This window comes from Alosa sapidissima, chromosome 3, assembly GCF_018492685.1.
Source record: "Alosa sapidissima isolate fAloSap1 chromosome 3, fAloSap1.pri, whole genome shotgun sequence".
In the NCBI taxonomy this organism is placed as follows: domain Eukaryota; kingdom Metazoa; phylum Chordata; class Actinopteri; order Clupeiformes; family Clupeidae; genus Alosa; species Alosa sapidissima.
Window position 1 is genome coordinate 36,280,954 of NC_055959.1, and position 21,479 is coordinate 36,302,432.

At 40.4% G+C, this 21,479-nt stretch overlaps 1 protein-coding gene across 3 annotated transcripts in view; it reads right to left on the bottom strand.

Moving 5' to 3' along the window:
* The window catches only part of LOC121704650 (GTPase IMAP family member 8-like), a 47,077-nt gene that overhangs the window by 14,248 nt on the left and 11,350 nt on the right, over positions 1-21,479 (bottom strand). Inside the window, exons 1-6 of one of the 3 annotated variants that reach the window (XM_042085045.1) lie at positions 16,940-16,966; positions 13,026-13,080; positions 12,641-12,700; positions 10,350-10,979; positions 10,217-10,258; positions 10,085-10,129 (exon numbers count right to left, since the gene is read on the bottom strand). In XM_042085045.1, coding sequence (XP_041940979.1) covers positions 10,085-10,129; positions 10,217-10,258; positions 10,350-10,979; positions 12,641-12,700; positions 13,026-13,065 — 817 coding nt within the window. In that variant the 5' untranslated portion in view covers positions 13,066-13,080; positions 16,940-16,966. Of the gene's footprint in view, positions 1-10,084; positions 10,130-10,216; positions 10,259-10,349; positions 10,980-12,640; positions 12,701-13,025; positions 13,081-16,939; positions 16,967-21,479 lie in introns of those variants that run through there. The other 2 variants (XM_042085047.1, XM_042085044.1) reach the window with 2 other exon arrangements.

Here is a 21,479-nt window from a genome sequence, read left to right on the forward strand (position 1 = left end):
CGAAGCGGCGGTCATATAGGTTTAGTCAGATTTTTTTTTTTTTTTTTTTTCGCATGCCCAAATTTCCGTCAATGATTCCCGGGACACTGAAAGACCGGGGTACACGAAACTTGGTGGGCATGTAACCCCACATGGATAGCATGGAACCATCGTTTTTCGTTTTGATCTGTAGCCCCCCCGCTGGACTGGACACCCCGAAAGGAGGGTAGGGCAGACACAGTTTTCTGTGAATATCTCGAGAACCGTAGGGTTTAGGAGGACCATTCATTTCATGTATAGCGCCACCTAGTTAAACACAAAAAAGTAAAAATGAGGTGTTGTAATCGCAGGTATCTGTGACCTAACATAGTCAAAACTGCACGAAATTGAAAGTGTAGGATCAATATGACACCCTCTGTATGCACGCCAAGTTTCGTGGAATTCCGTTCATGGGGGGCCACACAATAAATTAATTTATGTTACTATACACCAACTGGCCTGTAGGTGGCCGGAGACAGTTTTCTGTGAATATCTCGAGAACCGTAGGGCCTAGGAGGTCCACCTTTTTTATGTATGTTGGTCTTAAGGGGGCATGTCAACCCATCCCATTACCACTTATTTCATGTATAGCGCCACCTAGTTAAAAATTAAAAAGCAAAAAATTAGGTGTTTTCATCACAATATCTCTGGCTGACAAGGTCAAAACTGCACGAAATTAAAAGTGTAGGATCATTATGACACCCTCCGAATGCATGCCAAGTTTTGTGTACTTTCGTTCATGGGGGGCCTTACAATAAAATAATGTATGTGTACATTTAGTGACGTACACCAACAAGGATTCCTGGGACACTGAAAGACCGGGGTACATGAAACTTGGTGGGCATGTAACCCCACATGGATAGCATGGAACCGTCGTTTTTCGTTTTGATCTGTTGCCCCCCCGCTGGACTGGACCCCCCGAAAGGAGGGTAGGGCAGACACAGTTCTCTGTGAATATCTTGAGAACTGTAGGGACTAGGATGACCATTTTTATCCGTATGTTTGCCTCCAGGGGTCATGTTAACCCATTTCATGTGCACACATGTGCACAAACAGATACACACACACACACACACACATACATTCACAGTAATCATACGTATGACACTTACTCACACAGTAGACATATGTACGCTTGCATGCACAGGCACATACACAGGCACACACACAAGCACGCACACACACACACACACACACACACACACACACATAACATAAACATGTACATGCACACATGCACACAATTCAAGAATTTCTCAGAATTATGAACAGGCAAGATGGAGGTGGGGTTGTATAAAATGAATTTTACATGTGAAATCTATTAACTAATCATGTTTTGGTACTTGAGTGTGGATAATGCAATTTAGTGAGACAGTTAAAATCATATAGTCCTTTCAGCGTGATTTATTTTTGTGGAAAAAAATGTGCTGGACTGGGCGGCGGTCATATTTTTTACCGCTCTGCGGTACATCTAGTTATCATTATTATTGCAATCCTTCTGTAGGCTACATGGAATGAGTTCAATGGGATGTAATGCGAAACAATGTTAAATGGCTTATTTTCAAAGCAGTTATTGTCTGCTCACACACACATACAACCTTAGGTTATCCTCATCCTGCTTTGAACACAGTTGTATTATATAGCATTTTAAGCACCACCAGTTTGGGTAAAGCCTGCGCTTCACAAGTGCTGACCTACCGAAATAAGTTCTAATGCGCATCCGAGGGTTTGGGGTTGTCGCGCACTATGCAGAAGGTTACTCTTCGGCTGATAAGGTGTTCCAGAGAGAAGTTGCATGTTCTGTCACAGACAAATGAATCCATAACACCACGGACGTCAATTCCGATGTAAACATACTGTGCAAATAACTCAAGTCGCTGTAGTATGTACGGTAGGCTATTTGGAGGTTTCTTTATCTGGTAAGTGAAATCTGCATTTTCCTCTCGAGTTAAACGTGTGCTTGCTTGTGCCAAGGCTATATATAGGCTACTGTATGTAGGCCTATTGGTGTTGTGGCGTGGCTATGTTAATGAGAAATTGATATAAAGAAGCTTTTGCACAATAGGCGAAAAAGAGCAGAGATAAAATAAACAACAATGCGCTTTTACTGTAGTGGAGCTTACGAGATGGAAACGAAAGGGAAAAGGCTTTTAAGATGCCCATTTACATTGTAGCCTAATGCACCCGTGTGTGTTTTAGCATAAATACGAAATAAGGAGGAATGTGAGGAGGCTCCTATTAAATGTAAAGAATGCATCTGCAATCTAAACATGTACACAATCGCTGGAAACACAGCTAATGTCGGGAGACGTTAGATCAGAAGCAGCAAATGTGCATCTGTCATCTTGTGTGCAGTCGTTCATTCAAGATTAACAGAGTAACGCAAATAACAAACTCTTTGAAATTTCAGTAATTGTAATTGCGTTACTTGATTTACAAAAATACTTCGTTACATGCTCGTTACCACTAAAAGTAGTGGAATTACAGTAACGCTTTACTTTGTAACGCATTACTCCCAACACTGCTGATGATAAATTATGTATTACTAATGATGAACAAACCATTAACTAATGAGTAACAAAGGCTTAATAAATGATGAATTGTGTGTAGTTATTACTGATAACTTAAACATATGTAGTAATGATTAATTAATGCTTAATGTTTCTGTAAATTAAATTTAAACTAGATGTACCGCATAGCGGTACAAAATATGACCGCCGCTCAGTCCTGTACATCCATTCCGAGAAAATAAATCATATTAATGAATTTGTCTCCATCTTCTACTCCATCCCCCACTCTTGAAACTTTTGTGTATGCTTGTTTGGAATGTGTGTTTGCACACATTCCGCACACAAAGTTGCCTACTGGCGCTGCAAAGGTGAATAGATTTGTAGCACTTGCCAAAAAATGTGTAGCATTGTTATAAAACCTTTAAAATCTCTAAACAATCACAAGTAGGGCAGTTCATCACAGTCCATCCATTGCAACTGGACTGATGAAAGGTACACCTGTAGGCTACATTGGGAAAAGCAGAAGGTACTGTAGCAGCATAATGTATTTATTTATTTATTATTAAACAAAACAATCCCTGTCAGTTCCATGCAGTTTTCAATAGCTATCAAGAAGAGAGGTCATGTCATGGATTTTTGTGAATGTTTCTTCTTCTACATATTCATAAGTTTAGTCATCTAGTTCATATGATATTCAGCTTTATTGTCAATGCACAAATTAAATACCAGTAGTCTAAAACAAAATGCCGTTTTACCCAGTGGTGCAAATAACTGACATGTCCAAAAGGGCCTTCATGAAATGCGTTGCGAGTCTGTTCATACACATTTTAACGGGCCAAGTTGAAGAGCTACTGTCCGTTATTGTTTGTGCAAATAATATGCTGATTTATGTTCCCTTGCATTTTGCAACTATGAGGTCCATGGTTAGTCTGGTTTTCGCCAGACCAAGCTCAATCTTTTGACGCAATCTTTTGATTTTCACCCAGCCTAGTCCATGGTAGGCGCCCGATAGAAATATTGTTTAATTTTGCGATTGAGATATCCACGCACTGGCGCCCCCTCTGCGACGTGTTCGCCCCCCGGTTTCAGAGCTATTCTAAATGCAAAAATGCATAGAGGGACAAAACCGTGGCTGTTAACAAACTATAAGCTATATAAGGTAGGCCCTATGCTAGGCCTATTACACAACACAAATTGTCACTAGGCTATGCTGGCGACCCAAAGAAAATCTCCTTTGGGAACCAATGGCTTACAGTATCAAGCGGACTTAAGCTGCCACCTCTTGGCGAAAAGTTAATAGTTCAGTAGTGTATATCAGTAGTAGGCCAATACATTCACATAGCTGTGTGAATCACGGAAAGGGTGAATGAAGTGGACACTTCTAAATGGAACCCAACCCACTGTACAGTAACTCAAGGTCTGTGGCTAAAGCAGCCATAATTAAAGCGTTATCATTGTTTAGATATTTTTAATTGCATAGACTACAACTATCAAGTTGGAATCAAAGCACATCGACTCCCCTCTCACACCCTAAACACGCACTTCGAACAAACAAAAAGCGCCTCAGTCTCACGGTATAGCCATAGACATAGGTGTAAAGTTGGTAGTAAATCATCCATCGCAAAGAATGATTTTTGTAGCATGTGCAACAAATATGTGTAGGTACAGCCCTGCCCTGAATACATCTCAACGTGCGCTCTAAAACATCTGGTTTAAATGTGCATTACATTAGGCTGACGCATTTTGGAGATGTAGGTCACGGGTGCATTAATAAATCTACACTGCAGCGAGTTGACACAAATTATTCACTTTGACGAATTTATGTAGTTTCAGTTCACTTTACTTTGAGCTAGGGTTGCCAACCGTCCCGAATTGTGCGGGACATCCCGTGTTTTGGGTGATTTTGATTTGTCCTGTCAGCAACAGCTCCAGTCCCGATTTTCAGTCACAGCTCATCGGCCTTGTTACTGTAACTAGGCTACTGTAAACGCACAAAGTGTCCAGTGCTGCCGCAACCACGCGCATTTCGCACTGTGCGCACGAGATCAAGGGACAGAGGGGCACCACAATTTAGGCTACCAAGAGAAGCTTTACTGCAAGCTGCTTTTCACTCTTGATTACAATGTCAAAATGCAGCAACAGCATCTTACATAAGGATGATACTTTTTGGGTCCTCTCAGTCTCCATTAGCCTATGCACCAGATCTAACTTGAACGTTATGCTACTCGTTTTAATTGGGAACGAGAGGGAGAGAGGGTGGAAGTTTCCAGCTGGCTTGTCATTGTTGGTAATTGATTTTACCATTTTAATATAAGAAACTTTTAAAAGGAAATCATGAGAATAACAAATGAAACAAATGAAACAAAACGAAAGGAGATTGCGGAGTTATCCGGTTCACACTAGGCTACTGACAATTTATAAAATGTGAGGGCACTTTGACATAGGCTGCAGGCACTGTGGTTTGGACTGTGAGAATATGAAGAGTGGTCTTTGCCTTTGTGTAATGGAATTGAATTGGTGAGTCTTCAATAATCCGTTTCCCTTAAACTAAGCATTTACATGAATAGGCTATGCCAATTGAAACACTTTCCACTGAGATAGCTAGGTGGCTATCGGTTCATAATTCACTTTTAATTGCAAACAGAAAATATCAAGCTAGCATCATTACATGCTTCTATTTCCACAGGAATGAAGGTTGTTTATACCAACTTAATATACTTATCATTGTTAATAAATGTGGCAGAAACAATGTTAGAGTTTGTGGACGACTAGCCATAGGCTATATTTGAATGGAGCTGGCAAAATATTATACCGTGTAGACAATGCTCTTAAAGTGACAGTGCACCATCAGCATCAAATCGGTAGTATTTCTTAAGAAGTGTATAAAATAAAAACAAAATGACTTTTTCATTATTACCATTTGAATTGTGTGTGTATATATATAAAATAACAATAATAATAATAATTATTACTATTATTTTTTTTTATTTATTTTATTTTATTTTTTTTTGGGGGGGGGGGGGGTCCGCATTGGAAGTGAAGTGTCCCTCATTTGGGGTTGAGGAAGTTGGCAACCCTACTTTGAGCCATGCTCTTCCTTACTTGAATCACCTTTGAAAATAGAGGATTGAAGTAGCCTATATGGGTGTTTGGGAATGAACGTTGACTCAGATGCTTTTTGAGACTTTGAGCAGAAATGTGCCATGTGTTTAGGATGCATCATAGACAGGTTATCTTTCAGGTAGCCTGTATATTTTCCATTAGAAAACCATCACGTAGCAGCTAACTCACTTAGCCTAGCCTAGGTTATGGTCATAAGCAAATGAGATGACAGTCGAAAGATACAATTAGTGCTGTTATCAATTTGCTTGGTAGCCTATAAACGCATTTATGACTTTCTACAAATACATCAATAATCAAATCGGCCTCCATCACTCAACCATGCTAACGGTAACATTAACATTATTTTACCTGCTATTGATAGGATTAACGTAGCCTACCTGCAGTAAAAAAGCATGTCCGATAAACATTTTCAGATTTATTTTGGCTTCAAGAGGAAATGGGAATTACATGTCATGCAGAAATCATCCTACCCTTATTAGACGTTCTCTGCGGTAAACTACTGTACAGTCTTGTCCTTGTAGGAAGCGTAGTCTTTCCAACCCACTTTAGATTAACTTCCAACAAAATTACGTCTCACTGCAACGATGCGCCATCTAGTGGACAAACGACTACGTGACGCCAATACTGGAAATGCAGGCAAATTATTATTATGATGAATATTTGGTTTTCCTTTAATCCTAGTGAATTTGTAATTATGTGTGGTTCCCAGGGACCAAACAAAATTTTTCCGTAAAAGTCTAGTGGGGCTACATACCCACCAAATTTCATGTGTCCCGGTGGTTCGGTGTCCCGGGTATCGTTGACCAAAAATTCAGGAAGTAGATGACGGGGGAAAAAAAAAAAATAAAACACTTTGACAATCCCTATATGACCACTTCGCTAGCGGCGGTCATAATTAATAGTAATATATCACATATAATATATTAGGGCCACATAAGAAGAGTTTGGCTCCAAAACGCTATATTCTCCATTTTAATGCATGTTCATAATTGGGCAATTCCAGCGTTACGGATGTGACAATTGGACTCATATTGGTAAACAAAATGCCTTAGAGTGGGGGCAAAATTAGTATCAGTGAATTAATTTGCATAACTTTTAATGTAACCTCTGTCCTCTGAATACTGAGAAATCCTCAAATTTCATATAATCAATTTCATCCTAAGAATACAAGGCATTTTATCAGCGTTATGGATGTGACATGAAATGGACACTCTTTTGTGAGAGATTACAGGTTTTCTACAAACTCTGTGAATTTTAAAGGAAACTGCCGAAACTATGATATATGTACCATGAAGGAGACTTGAATGAACACAAAAAGTGTGTTTTTGAAACTATGCGTCATTTTCGTAATGCATTATGTAGGAAAAACTGGCGTTATGGATGTGACTGTTTCACGTTATGGATGTGACGTGTCTGAACCAGTCCTCAACAAACTACATAAAACACATAATTAAGTAGTGAATTTTGATATGAAACAATTGAAATGGTAATCATGAAAAGCTAGCGATGAAATTATTGCTTCCTCAGTGCCCACTAAGATCCACAGGAAGAATCAGGACAACAAGTAATTTAAAATATAAAAAAGAAATTATTTTTTTTCTTTTACCGTCATCAATTTTGGTCAGTGATTCCCGGGTTACTGAAACACCAGGGAACATGAAACTTGGTGGCCACTCCCCTAAATAGCTAGCCCTACCTGAACCGTTGCACCCAAGATGACAAAATATTTATGGTATGTTAGTTTCAAGAGCCCGCATGAACCTAACCCATACCCACTCATTTGTGATTTGCACACATAAGGTACATGCACACGCACGTGCACACACACGCACATGCGCGCACACACACACACACACGTGCACAGTCGCACACATACAGAAAGGCAAGCACACACGCACATAAACACATACAGACAGGCAAGCACACACACACAGACACACACACATGCACAAACACCCACCCACATGAATGCAGACACATAAACACACACACACAGGCACGCATACGCATGTGGGCATGCAAACACATACGCACACACACACACATAAACACACAAACACAGGCACGCATACGCACATGCAAACACACACACACACTCTTATAAACAAAAGCAAACTCACATATGCACACACTCATTTACATGCACATGAGTTGCAGGAGTAGGAGATGGAGACAAATTGACAAGCGTGATTCATTTTTGCGAAGAGAATATGCAGGACTGAGAGGCGGTCATATTTTGTACCGCTATGCGGTACATCTAGTTTATTACTGCCCTTACTCATGTTACTCTGTGGGTATTAGCTATAGAGGACCTGACACTTCAAATGCTGTCATATCGCGTCACATTTAAAATTAAACTGTGTTAAGCAGACGTGAACGGCAGGCTGAACAGATCTGCAACAGAAGGAGGTTGCTATGTTAACTCCAGCTGCAAAGTCAGCCATCTTCACCAGCTAACACGATAATCCAGTTACTGTACAACATTAGTATGACAGTTACAGGAAGATAATCGCTCAGATTTTCGTTATTAGGCCACTTGAAAATAGGCTATGGCTAGGCTAATCACTGGAGGTATTTTAATATTATGTTTGTTTTGCTAATGGTTAGGCAAGGCCTCCCTGTGGTTTTGATCAACCTAATAATCTTTGAAATGTCAGTTGTAAACACTAAGTTGAAATGCGTTGAAACTGACATGGCACCAGAACAGACGTTTTATCGGCTTTGAGGTGTAATAAAGTCCCCAGTCTTGTAAATTCACATTATGTAACATCCATAACGTCACATCCATAACGCACCATTAAAGGTTTTAAAAGTAAGAAAGGGGCACAATTTGGTCATCACACTTTACATTGATATAAATCAGCTTTGCACAGACACTATGGACATTGTCGCATCAACACTGTATGTGTAGCATAAACTTTTCCTATAAAACGTTATGGCTGTGACATGGCCATGGAACTTGCTGACTTAAAAACAAAAGCCTTACAAATGTAAGGAGTTGTGCTCTTAAAGGCAAGCTGAGCATAGACATTGCTCTACCATTCCCTTGTCAATCTGGAATTTGTCAAATGACACAATTTGTTTGAACATTGGGTCGATTTATCCACTTTTGAAATATGTATAATATTACTATGTAAAAAAAGTTGTTTCTGTATGGTTGCACACCATATTTATGATGTAAAAAGAGTGTCATTCTCCATCAAATTCAATCAGATCAGTTACAAACAATAAAATATAGACATAAATGAAGATTTTAACAACAGTTCTATTTGCGTATGCACAACTTTTTTTTTTCCATGGTAAGGATAACCTTTGCATGGAATTGCCCAATTCATTTTTTAAATGAAATGATTATTTTGTTTTCGGATCTGTAATTGGGTAATTGTTATTTACTCAAAACAACACAACTGCACTTTTATTTATATTACCTGAAAAACACAATTAAATAACATGGCTTATTAATGTTTACAAAAATGGATTTATAGCGTTTTGGAAAAGAGCTCTTCATATGCTAGGCTATATCGTTTTCAAGACAGTGTAGCCTACCCATACCTGGGAAAGTATGATGTGATCATGCTTGCATATATCTTAGGTCAGCCTTTATATTAGGGAAAAATACTTTGTGTCTGTATCCATGCCACCTGAAGCATGCTGGTAGAAATATCTATTCAAAAGCACAGTTGATCTGTGCATGACATGACCAACTTTCGATTCTTTGATTTGGAAAGCAAGTTTATTATTTTGGGCTGCTATTAGAATATATTAGAATTTCAGCCCAAAGTTGGATAACATGTAGAATTTTGCTGCAATTTCAAAACCGGATTACTCGCGATCCGCTTACTGTACAGAGTGATGCTTCATATCTCCGTGTTCTGTAAGGTCTGCTGTGTATTTTGATATATGGTATGCTATGTTTTGACCCAAGTGTTCATGAGATACCACCGAGAGTAATGGGTGTGGAGATAGACAAAGCGCTGTGTGCACAATGGAAATATGATTAAATGGCATGTATATCCAACGTTAATTTTCTCGCGAACCGTTTATCACAACACCTAGCTGCTAATATCATGGGAAAGCTCACGTTCTGTTCTTTCACGTGATATCTGTGTGATTTATGTGTGATAAGTACTCCGTGAGCAATTCAACAGAGACTAATGGGTGTGAATTTGGACACATTTTGCGTCCGTCAGCCACATAGCCCCACTACCCACAGTCCGCATACACTCCACATTATCGCAGGGAGATTCAATTCTCAAACTTGGGCCCTGAGAGCCTTGATAAGGATTCTGTGTCATTATACAAGGACGTCTAAACTACTCCCAGTTTATATTTACTTTGACTACTTCAAGTAGTCTTGCACTTGATAGTTTTTGGTTAATAGCCCCTGACAACTTCATTGAAACATGTGCAATAAACTTGCCAGATTTACTTACACTGGTTGACTGTACTCCCCACTGGTGTGTATGTGGGCTTGGCCCCTGTTAAAACACAAAACCATCACAGGACATTCACTTCATGTTCTATGCATGTAACTACCTAAGATGATAATTTGTAAGTTTACTTACATCCCATAATGCCCTTTGCTGAATCCATGATTGATTTCAGCCCTGTAACAATATTTATAACTCAGATTTCTTTCAACTTTATGTTCAAGCGTTTGTTTATTCATAAATTCACAAAAATTGTTCTTCAACTTACCAAGAACTGGATACCAGCCAGCATTGCCGACTTCCCCTTGTTTCAGGCTTTCATAAGTCTTCTGTGAATAAAACTTTGCATCCATAGGTTTCACATGATTTCCATCATTCTCCTTTACAATTAGGTCCATCATCGCGAATAGCTCTAGATGTCTGACGTTCTTCTGCCACAACAACCATTTGTTACATTTTCTGATCATTTGTCCTATCAGTGGATGTTGCAAGTATTTTCCTACGAGACCTGAGCTCTTCTCTCTGAATGTTGATATCAGTACCAAAGAATGATGAAATGATCGATCACTGAATAATTTAAGGAAGAATTCAAGCCTCAGTTTGTGTTGCTCAGTGAACTCTTCAGGCTGTAGAACCAGCAGGAACAAATGAGGTCCAGGATCAGAGAGCATCACACAGTTGTCTTTCAACTGTCTCAGTTTGTTTTCAGAGATGTCTGGATGCAGAAGATCTGGGGTGTTGATGAAAAGTATTTCTTTCTCCTTCAGCTTTTCTTTGGCTGCCAAACAGCACTGTACTTGCTCATCAGGTTTGTACACAGTCTTTCCCAGAATAAAGTTCCCCACTGAACTCCTTTCAGCCCAGCTGTTCCCCAGTAGAACAATCCTCAGCTCAGAGACTGAAATGAGAATTATTCAAATTATCCCCATGCTAAATATAGTGTTATGCAGAAAATATATCTTTAACATTGTTTTTGTGCTTCATATATTTAGGGGTCGGTCAAAGTTACTTGCCGACCCCTGCTGTAGGTACATAAGCACTGATTTGATTGGGCAACACAGTGGGTCGTTACCAGCGTTATGCTGATGGGGGAAGCCCTGTGCTCAACAGTCTCGCCCTTTCAGAAGCCGTCAGCTCTGGGTGCCCTATTGTTCCTTGCGTCTGTGTCAGGATACCTCTGTGCATTGGCAGCTGCCACGGCTGGTCGCGCAATATTGACCTGAAGTCCTGTCTTCATAACTGGTTCAGCCAGTGGGGCGCAATCAGTATCACTGAGTAGCAACACACTTTACAAACTTGTGCACAATGTCAGTATCCCTGTGTGTGAGTGTATGTGTGTGTGTGTGTGTGTGTGTGTGTGTGTGTGTGTTAGTACTGTATGTGCATGTGTGATATTCCTTATCAGCCTTGTGGGGATACATGCATGCCATGTCACGTGGGCTGGAGTTCCGGTGTCTAGAAATCCTTAACCAACATATTTTTAAGAAATGTGCCTTTTACATGCACTGTTTTATCTCCCACGCCTCAAGGGTAAGAGACAGGCAGTGTGGCTTGGGTGTGGCAGCTGACATGGTCTTCTGTCGGTTTGTGTTTTATGTGTTATATCATTATGACTCCTGCTAGCACATAACTATCATGTGTAACTATATGCAAATATGTTGTGCATTTTATGTTATGCGTGTATGCATAGGGTTTGTTACGAGCCCCTGTGCCCCCTTCAAGTCCTCTCCTGTCAGTGCATGGGCAGGGTTGGGCCTGGTTAGGTTGAAACATTATTGAATATACCTGCTTTTGGAGTGTGGCTATAAAAAAGGTTCCTCTCTTCCTCTTTAGGCACTTTTCTTGCCTTGTAGGCACACATTTTATGTTCTCCTTGTACTGGCACATTGCTTTCTTTCTCCCTCTCTCTCTCTACTTAACATTACTTCTTCCTCACTATTTCTCTCTTATTGTCTCACCCATATATCTAACATAGCCTACTGATGCTTCCACTGCATCCACACAGACATGCCATTACATACAGTACACTCACTTTCCCCCAGATACCATTTAGTAGCTTCATTCTATCATTTTTGCTCTTTCTCTATAAATTACACTAATTCCTTGCCATAATAGGTTAAAGCTTTATAATAGGTACCTATTATATATACTGCTCAAAAAAATTAAGGGAACACTTACAGTTTTCCACAATTGTTAAAACACATTTTTTGAAACCTTCCACCCTTTTCTCCATTCTCAAACTACATTCACAGAATGTCTGACAGTTCTTGCAAAATAAAACACTCGCCTCAAAAGTTTTACTTGAGCTCAGAGCCAAACAGTGTCAGAGTACCGATCCAGTGTATGATTGAAGCGTCCCCTTCATTTTTTTGAGCAGTATACTTTATAGAGTTGGGGAACGTAGAACTTTGGGAACATAGGGCCCTGGGAACATAGGACCCTTTGTCATGGTCCACTATGCTTCCCTTCACAGTTGGATTTTTCATCAGCATCAGGGGTGCCAATGAATGTGGAGGGCGCTGTATGTAAAATCTTGTACAAGTTCTTATTCAGACTCACAGTTAGGGCGATTGCCATCAGGGCTGTGGCTGCGCTGGGAGTTTAGATCATCTTCATCTCCTGCACAAAAAATGGAAAGACTAATCAGCTGCACATGTATACAGTGGTGTTCTTAAGTTGAGGTAACAGGTCGCCACTAAACTGGGCCGGATTAATACAAAATCAAAAACATCTTGCAGGCTGGATATAATCATTCCATGGGTCCTGACTTTGACATGTGGACTAAAGCAATGATGTTGCACTGTGAGTGCAGGTAGAAGGATATACCACCTCCATGACTCCAATGATAACTGGCATAGTGCAATAAAGCTTCTGATTAATCCACAGAAGGAATGTCTAAGAGAACAGTATGTTCTTCGGGTTAATAAATAATGACTGGACTCACCCGTTTCTGCAGTCGCCATACTGAGCTCTGCTGCAAACATTAGGGACTACTTCACCTGGAGGGAAGAATAGAAATTAAAGACATATTATGTTCACTTACGCTAAACCTCTCTCATTCATTCACACAAACACAAACATTTTAATAGGATGTTAACACGGGGGAAGAATTACATATGCAAACATTGATGGACGTTTGTTACAGGTTTTGACAGGTTTAATTAAACACAGAATGCTTTGTGCTATTTATCCTTCTTGCCCTTGTGATAATCGGTTGTCTTCCAAATTCCCTCTGCACGCAATAGGACAGCGCTGCAACTCATGAGTCCCATGCGTTTTCCCACCAGCGGATCTAGTTGGCTAGTTCAAACTTTTGCCAACTTAAAAAAAGCCTAACTTGTCACACTGTTCGTCAACAGCAACATCCATCTTCTTTGTTTTCAAGTAGCAGGTAATTCAAGCCAAACTGTTGCAACTCTGCCATCAATCATTATGTTAAGCCCACCTAACGTCTCTATACACGATGTGATTGGCCCTATCGAAGTTTAATTTTTCAAGCTCGCAAGCCAACGGAGAGTTGCTAGACTAGCCCGGGCAGCAAATTACATTTGCTATCACTATGTTGCGTCTAGATTTCTAGGCTACTAGGGCCATATTTTCACGACGCAAAACCTGGCACAAAGCGGATTATTATCAAGACGCAAAGTTTATTCCTATCTTACACTCGGATTTTCTGCCATGTGCTTCACTTTTATTAAGGTTAAGATTTGTTTTGTATAGTGAGAGAATACTGGCAGAGGTGGAAAGTAACGAAATACATTTACTCACGTTACTGTATTGAGTAGTTTTTCTGTGTATTTTGTATTTTTTAAGTAGTTTATAAAATCGGTATTTTAAATTTTACTTGATTACATTTTGAGCGAAGTATTGTACTTCGCTACATCAAAAATCCCATCCGTTACTTGAGTAAACAAAAAAAGTTAAGACTAACGAAAACAGAAAGGGAGAGAAAAGTAATCCCGCCCTAAACCACTAGCCTAGTGATAATGATCAGCATGTAGCCTACAGCAGGACATGAATCAAGCTGGCGCCATGCAGTCTTTCTGAAAGTGATGGGAGATGGAGCTGGATCACAAAATGCATCAGATTACATGTGTAGCCTAACCTATGAAAGTGTATTTTCCGCTATTTCAATGGGTTGTCTCAGTTCGTTTTAGCACTAATGAGAGCGGAGATATTCAAGCAAACACCATGGGATTTCGTGTTTTGACGTTTGTGCTCACCTTTCTTTGGAAAGAAGTTTATTAGCAGTTGTTTCCCCTCGTTTTGATGTCTCTCTTTTTAATAACCTGACTTGGCTTTCTTGGAGAAAGACATTGCACCAGCAGCACAACAATTAGCGGTCCACTACTAGCGATGCTCAACTAAATAAACAAAAGATAGACTACCTTATGAATCGTGAAGGCGGACTAAACCATTTAGCTCTTTGGCAAGGGAGAGTGAGAGTGACCTTAGACAGTTTTCACTGTTTTGTATACAGAATCCAGTCAGTCAAACTTTAAATTTCGTCTGACATTCATTTTGACATTTAATTTTGAAGTTAAAATATTCAGGTAAAATAAATATATGGTGGACATATAGTCATATATATTTTCAGTAATTAACTTAAACTTCCAGTGAGTCTATTCGAAATTTTCACCACACATTATATTAACACACATATAAAAAATCCAAAACATAAGAGTTATGTGTATTAAAGTGGAATGACACAGGAAAAAAGTATTGAACGTGCCTACTGAAATTTCTTCAATACTTTGTGGAAAAGCCTTTAGACAGCTTCAAGACATTTCCTGTATGACAAAAGGTATTAGTCACAGTATCAGGTGTGATTTTGGTCCATTGTTCTAAACAGATTCCAGGGGTCCCTCTTGTGAATCCTGATATTTAGTTACTTCCAGAACTGTTTAATTGAATTTAATTGAATTGGCTGCCTTCAAGTCTTTCTGGAGCTTTCTCCGAGTGGTCCTTGGCTCTTGGAATTGACTATCCTTCTGACTCCCTGGTCAGAAATATTGCGTGGCCGGTTGATGATGCAGTGATGTTTCTTCCACTTGCAGATAATGGCTCCCATGCTGCTTACTGAAGATTCTGAAGTTTTGAAATGCATCTGTAACCAGTTTCATTGATATGTTTTGCAACAATAAGGTTGCAAAGGTCTTGGGAGAGCTTTTTGCTTTTATCCATCATGAAATGTTTCTTGTGTGACACCTTGGTAATGAAAAACCTTTTTATAGCCCATCAATATGTAGGCTACTAACCAAGCTTATATTAATTTGCACAGATAGAAAGGATAACTACTCTAACTACTTACAGATTCCAGCTCGTTCCTTCCCTTTCCTTGCCTTAGTGCTTTTTCTTAGCTTGTTCAATACTTTTTCCCTGTGTTATTCCACTTCATTACACATGACTACTTATGGAGTTGTTTGGATTTTTTATGTGTGGATTACCTGAGTTATTAATGCCTGGTGAAAATGTTGTGCCCCCTGTATTCCACTTTTCAAGGGCCCTCTCCTCCATTGGGGCCCTATACTTCCCACTCTCCCCCCTAGTTCGACGCCCCTTTAATCTGCTGAACCTTCTGCTCATTTCCAAATATAAAAAAACTCTCTGCAACTCAACATTAGCCTGCCTGCCTCAGCTGCCTGTGAGGGGCTTTTCAGTTGTGCTGGATTACTGTTCATTGCAAAGCGACGCAAGGATGAGTGCAACTAACTTTGAAAATCAACTACTGCTCAAACTTAAAGGAGAACTCCGGTGATTTTTCACATAGATCTCCATTTCTCAACGTCACCGAGTACTGTCGGTATGAACAAAACTGAAACAATCGGTTTTACCTAGCTCGAGTTGCTGCAGCTACAGCGCTACACACTAGGAGCATGAACATGGCTGCCTTAGCTGCTGGCTGCAGCAACTCGAGCTAGGACCAAAGTCCTTTTCAGGCAAGTACCTCCACTCCACTCGGCGGCCATATTGCAAAACTTTTTGGGCACTTATCGTGCATCTATTTCGGCAGAAATGCGTGTGCGTAAGGCTTCACGACACCAATCTTGCTCCAGCAGCGAGATCACAACAGATGATTGGCACGATGGCACTCAATGTATTTTACAACACACCACATGATTGGCTCAATGTATTCACATGTCAACGTTTTGCTGCGGAAGGGTTGTGATATTTTGTATACAACTGACTAACCCCATGCATTACTATGGAGGATTTTTTGAGTGCTGTATCTCCTCATTAGAAAGTCTCTGGTAAAACTGGTTGTTCTGGTACCCCCCCCCCCCCCCCCCTATAAAAAAAGTAACTAAGTAACTTTTACTTAAAGTACATTTTAAATGAACTACTTTTTACTTTTACTTAAGTACATTTTCAGATCGGTATTTTAACTTGTACTTGAGTAATATTTCATCAAGGTATTGGTACTTTTACTTGAGTACAATATTTTCGTACTTTTTCCACCTCTGAATACTGGTGAAACCAATAATGGGGTGACACCAGCATGTATCTCTCCCTTGAGGGGGACGGCCCCCTCATTGAAAAGAATAAAAGCCTGTGTCCTGATTTTCCATCGTCCTGACTGAGTCTCCAGATAAATATTGTAGTAAAAAAATATGCTATCTATCAAAATACTGATGTTTAAAGTTGCGCTGCTTGCTGTTAAAAGGAATGACATATGTAATTCTCATTGGTTTAAAGGATGTTACGCCCAAAACACACCTCTGGTTAATTAGTACAGCCTTCTTGAACAATGCGCCTGATGAAATCAAGATGAATGTGGGCTGGTCACGGGCAAAAATATTTTATAAGCTTTGCGCTAGTGACCATCCGTCTTAGATCCGATTTTACGCCCAAACTCACCTTTACAGGCCTGATAGCGTTCCGGCGTGATCTCGTGAATTTCTTTTGTGTTTCCCATACATTAGAGGTGGGTAGAGACGAAAAGCCCTTTGGAGGCTGGTGTCAAAAACTCCGGCAACCAGGAGCATGTTTCTGCACTTTGTGCGCAAGGAAAATATTATATGGAACTAGAGGGGAAAAAGTGCTGCCACGGCACGAGTTAGACCCTAGTCATCAAACAGCTGTCCGAGCAATTCAACACACCTCACATAGGTGACTGTTTACGCTCCACGCTCACTCCAGTTTAAAAGAGGGAGAAATAAATATAAGCCGAATTGTCACCTTAAACAGAAAACTTAAATCCCTAAGAACTAAGAGCAATGGCAATTTCACTCATAGAAGATTTATTTTAAAATGCAACACCGATAGTGCATCAACGAACAAGCTTGGCAACGTCAATACACATAAGCGTCAGTGGGATTAATTGCCTAAAGAATACAGGCTTAGCATCAAAGTTTTACTTTCAGCCTTCTACTTCATATGAAGCATATTCAAATTGCTCACATTTTTCTTTGCTCTCCGTAGCACACTCTCGTGTTTCCGCGAAATGTGTTTTTTTAGATTCCAAAATCACTGAAACAGTGTCACCACATGGTATCTACAGTAGTTGTTTTGTAGGAATAATATGCCTACACTTGTATGACTTATCAGTTTCCTTTCTAAAATATTTAGCAAACTCCATCCCCATCAACGAACTTAGACCAATATCTTTGAAATTTCATGGTCTTGGTTTTATGAGTTCTGAGTGGATTTGGGCATGCCTCAGACTCGTGGTGTGAGCGGTATCGGAGTGAAATTGAAGCGGAACAGAACGGCCGCTCCGGCCTCTAAATTAAAAAGCGCTCCGCGCTCCAACAAAATTCCATCCGATCCGCTCACTAGCTCTGATCTGTCGTTTACAATCGCTCATCCACTTGTCATTTTGAGTCAGAAATTAGCAGAGGATAAACTCGCCCTTACGCAACTGTCTGTCTCGAGGCATGCGGGCTATTACACACGGCATCTCGCCAGAATTTAAAATAAATCTGTCCGACAAACTTAAGAATAAAATGTTTAAAATAAATGGTGCATATTTTGCAGAAAATGAATGTCTCCTTGTTCATGCCCTTTAGTCAATGGTTAGGCAACTAATCAATTCCTAATTTACTTTTGAGTGTTATAATTGCCACCCACTGAATTTCTTGGTATGGCTGTAGTATCTGTAGTCTCAGTATGCTATACAAGCAATAAGTATTAACCCGACAAACACGGGACGTCCCCCGGACCTTATGCCGACATTCACGACGTCCCCGATTGGTCCCGAACGTCATGTTCTCTAGCGAACGTTCCGGTGACCTTATTGATGTCCGGAGCAAGTTATCGTTTGGTTATTGCGTGACGTCCGGTGCAGGACTTTCTGGGGACGTCACCGTCAGGTCCCTCGGATGACATTTGCATTTGGTCATTTCAAATACGTATAAGGACCCGACAATAACGTTATACCGGGGACATGGGGGGACGTTTGTTTATTCACACATGGCAGCGGAGAGCGCTCTGGCTACCGCCTGCAGGACGGAGACATCAAAACCATGCACGACTTCACGTTACACGTCTGGGATGACTAAAGTATCTATCTCTCTAGCAGTAGCTGCATTAGCCTACCGTAGTCTAAGGCAACATATCATACAGTTTATGAAGTTGTGCGTCTATGAGCAAAGTAACCATGTCTACTTTGCTCATAGACGCACAACTTCATAAACTGGGAAAAGGGTTGTTAACGTTAAACTCAAAATGTATGTGCTACATAATTCAGCATGTCTGCATATTCATTCATTAAAATGTAGGGTCTGGGCACTCACCGTTCGCAGTGCTCAGTCCGAGGGGGGGATAATCAGTTGTCTTTCAAATTCCCTCTGCACGCAATAGGACAGTCCCATGCGTTTCCCACCAGCTGAGCTAGTTGGCTAGTTCAAACGTTTGCCAACTTAATAGCTTAACTCGTGTCACACTGTTCACCAACAGCAACATCCATCTTATTTGTTTTCAAGTAGCAGGGAATTCAAGCCAAAACGTTGCAACTCTGCCATCAATCATTATGTTAAGCCCACCTAACAACTCTATACACGATTTCATTGGCCTGATTGAGTTTCGATTTCTGGAGCTCACAAGCCAACGGAGAGTTGCTAGACTAGCCCTGGCAGCAAATGTAATTTGCGCTAGGGGCGTGTCCAGATTTCTAGGCTACCGTTGTATATGACGCGTGTAAACAGCGAATGTGCTCTTTCGGTATGATACTCAGCTCTTCTGCTTAGGGTGCGTTTTGACAAGCATATAAATTTACCTTGTTCTTATCTGAAATGACTCCTCTACCTTTGCTGCCCCTATCCTTTCTGTTTTTGTTGTGTAAAAAAACTTTGTAAATGATGGTGTTCCAGTTTAGATGGTGAGCAGGTTAACTTGTGATATTTGCATAAAATCCGTGAATATTCAACAAGACCCTGCCTACTTGTTAACAGCGCTTTGCTCTGCCTCCGCCCCTCGAGTGCTGGGAGATTCACATTTTCACAAGCCCACAGTGAGACAGAATATGAAGAAAGATCTTGCCGAAAACACGCGGAAATCACCAGTTTGTGTATAATGCATGTCCGCTTATCCACACAAAATGCTCTGCAAACTGGAAAGTGTCAAAGTAAAACGACAAAGGTTTTTCGAACATGAGTCTCGCGGAGGCGAAATGTACGTAGCAATCAGCACTACCACTACACCACAGAGAGCAGTCATTTCAATGTCATCATCAACCATCATTAATCTATAGTGGTAGTCTAGTAGCTACCTAGCTAATGATATCCTGATGTCCATGTTAACTGGTGACATGACACCGAATGCAAGCCTTGAATAATGCAGATTAATTTTGCGTCACATACCAAAACAGTTACAACAAACTGCATGCATGACCCCGCTTCAAACGATGTTCTTTTTTGTGGGCAGATCATATTACATTGTGATTATAATGGACAAAAATAATGATCACATGTGGGCCTCAAACTGCTCACTAAAATAGCAAGCTAGCAGTAGTAGGCCACTCAAAATGACCAGTTGCACCACTGATCATTTTGTATCTCTTCAATAGCATGGTGTTCCCATTAAATGAATGTTTAGGCCTATGTTGTCTTGTGACAGCTTATTTGTCAATCGATCAAGATATTCATTACAGTGGGTCCCAGTTAAAAATTGACACTTCATTCACGATCATGGTGAATGGTGAAATGTAAGTACAACTGCAGCCGCTTGGGGGCAGCATAGTCCGCTGTGGAGTTCCACGCATAGACATAATATACATAGACGCCGCATTGGCTGCTGGAAACAAGAAATGCGGCCGCCATCTTGGACCGGTCATACTCCTCGTTGCGTTGCAGCAGAAGACACAAGATGACAGCACTGTGCAGCATGTTCCTTCTCAAATCGGCGGACCATACTCGGGGGATTTACTTTTCACAAGTAAGATTTAACATAACCGTACTATTGGTTGTATTTTGTGAATAGAATATTACCAGAGAGCTGAGAAGGAGCAATCTTTGATATTACTGTATGAAAATCGTAGCCATCTAGCTAGGCTATGTTTACTCGGTGTTCACCCGGCTATGAACTGAGACCTGAGAAGTCATATTCCATAACACTGACTTAGATTACAACTGACACAAGAAGGCTATTGTAGAAATAAATCATACTAGATTTGGCCGGCGAATTTTACACAAGTGGCACAGACTAGCCTATTGGGCAATCGCTAGCTGCTACTTGTAGCCTAAGTGTGTTGGTGGTAGCCTCACTATTTCCTGAATAAAGTAACTTTTCAATAGCTCAACTTCTTTATTTATCAAGTAGCTTAGCCAGACAAGCTACACTTTTCTTGTCATGTGAAATTAGCACAATTTAAAGTAGCTTCCTATGTAGTGAACTAGCCTACTGCTGTGTTTGTGTTAGGCTACTAATACATTTGACTGGGTGGTAGTTTTGTGTAGTGTTTTATTCATGGCAGAGTAACTGATAGTTTAGCTCACTAAAATTTCGAAGTAGCTTGCCCAACACTGTATTATTCACATGTCATTTACCCTAACAAGAATAAGATGCCTCTCAAATTCCTTTTCATTCATTTATTTATTATTTTGTATCTCTCCAGAACAACTGCCTTGTTCAAGAAGACTGTGAATGAACTGAACGGTCTCCTCACACCCCTGGAACTGAGGAAGGTGCAGCTCTTCATTGCAGTACTGCAGGGCATCTGCTACACTGTGACTGAATGTTTGATTTATGAGCTCCACCTTCTCCACCTTCATCACCTCTGTGTCCCATTTTCCCATCGTCTGGTTGACTCAGTCCTCTTTTATGGAGTTTACCCAGTTTACTATGCCATCTTATTTGCCCACCTGCTGTCTGAAGCACTTTTGTTCTCAGCCAAAGTGTACCCAAGCAATTTTAGCAAGGTGGGAACATACAAAATGACATGCACCAGTTGTCGAAATCA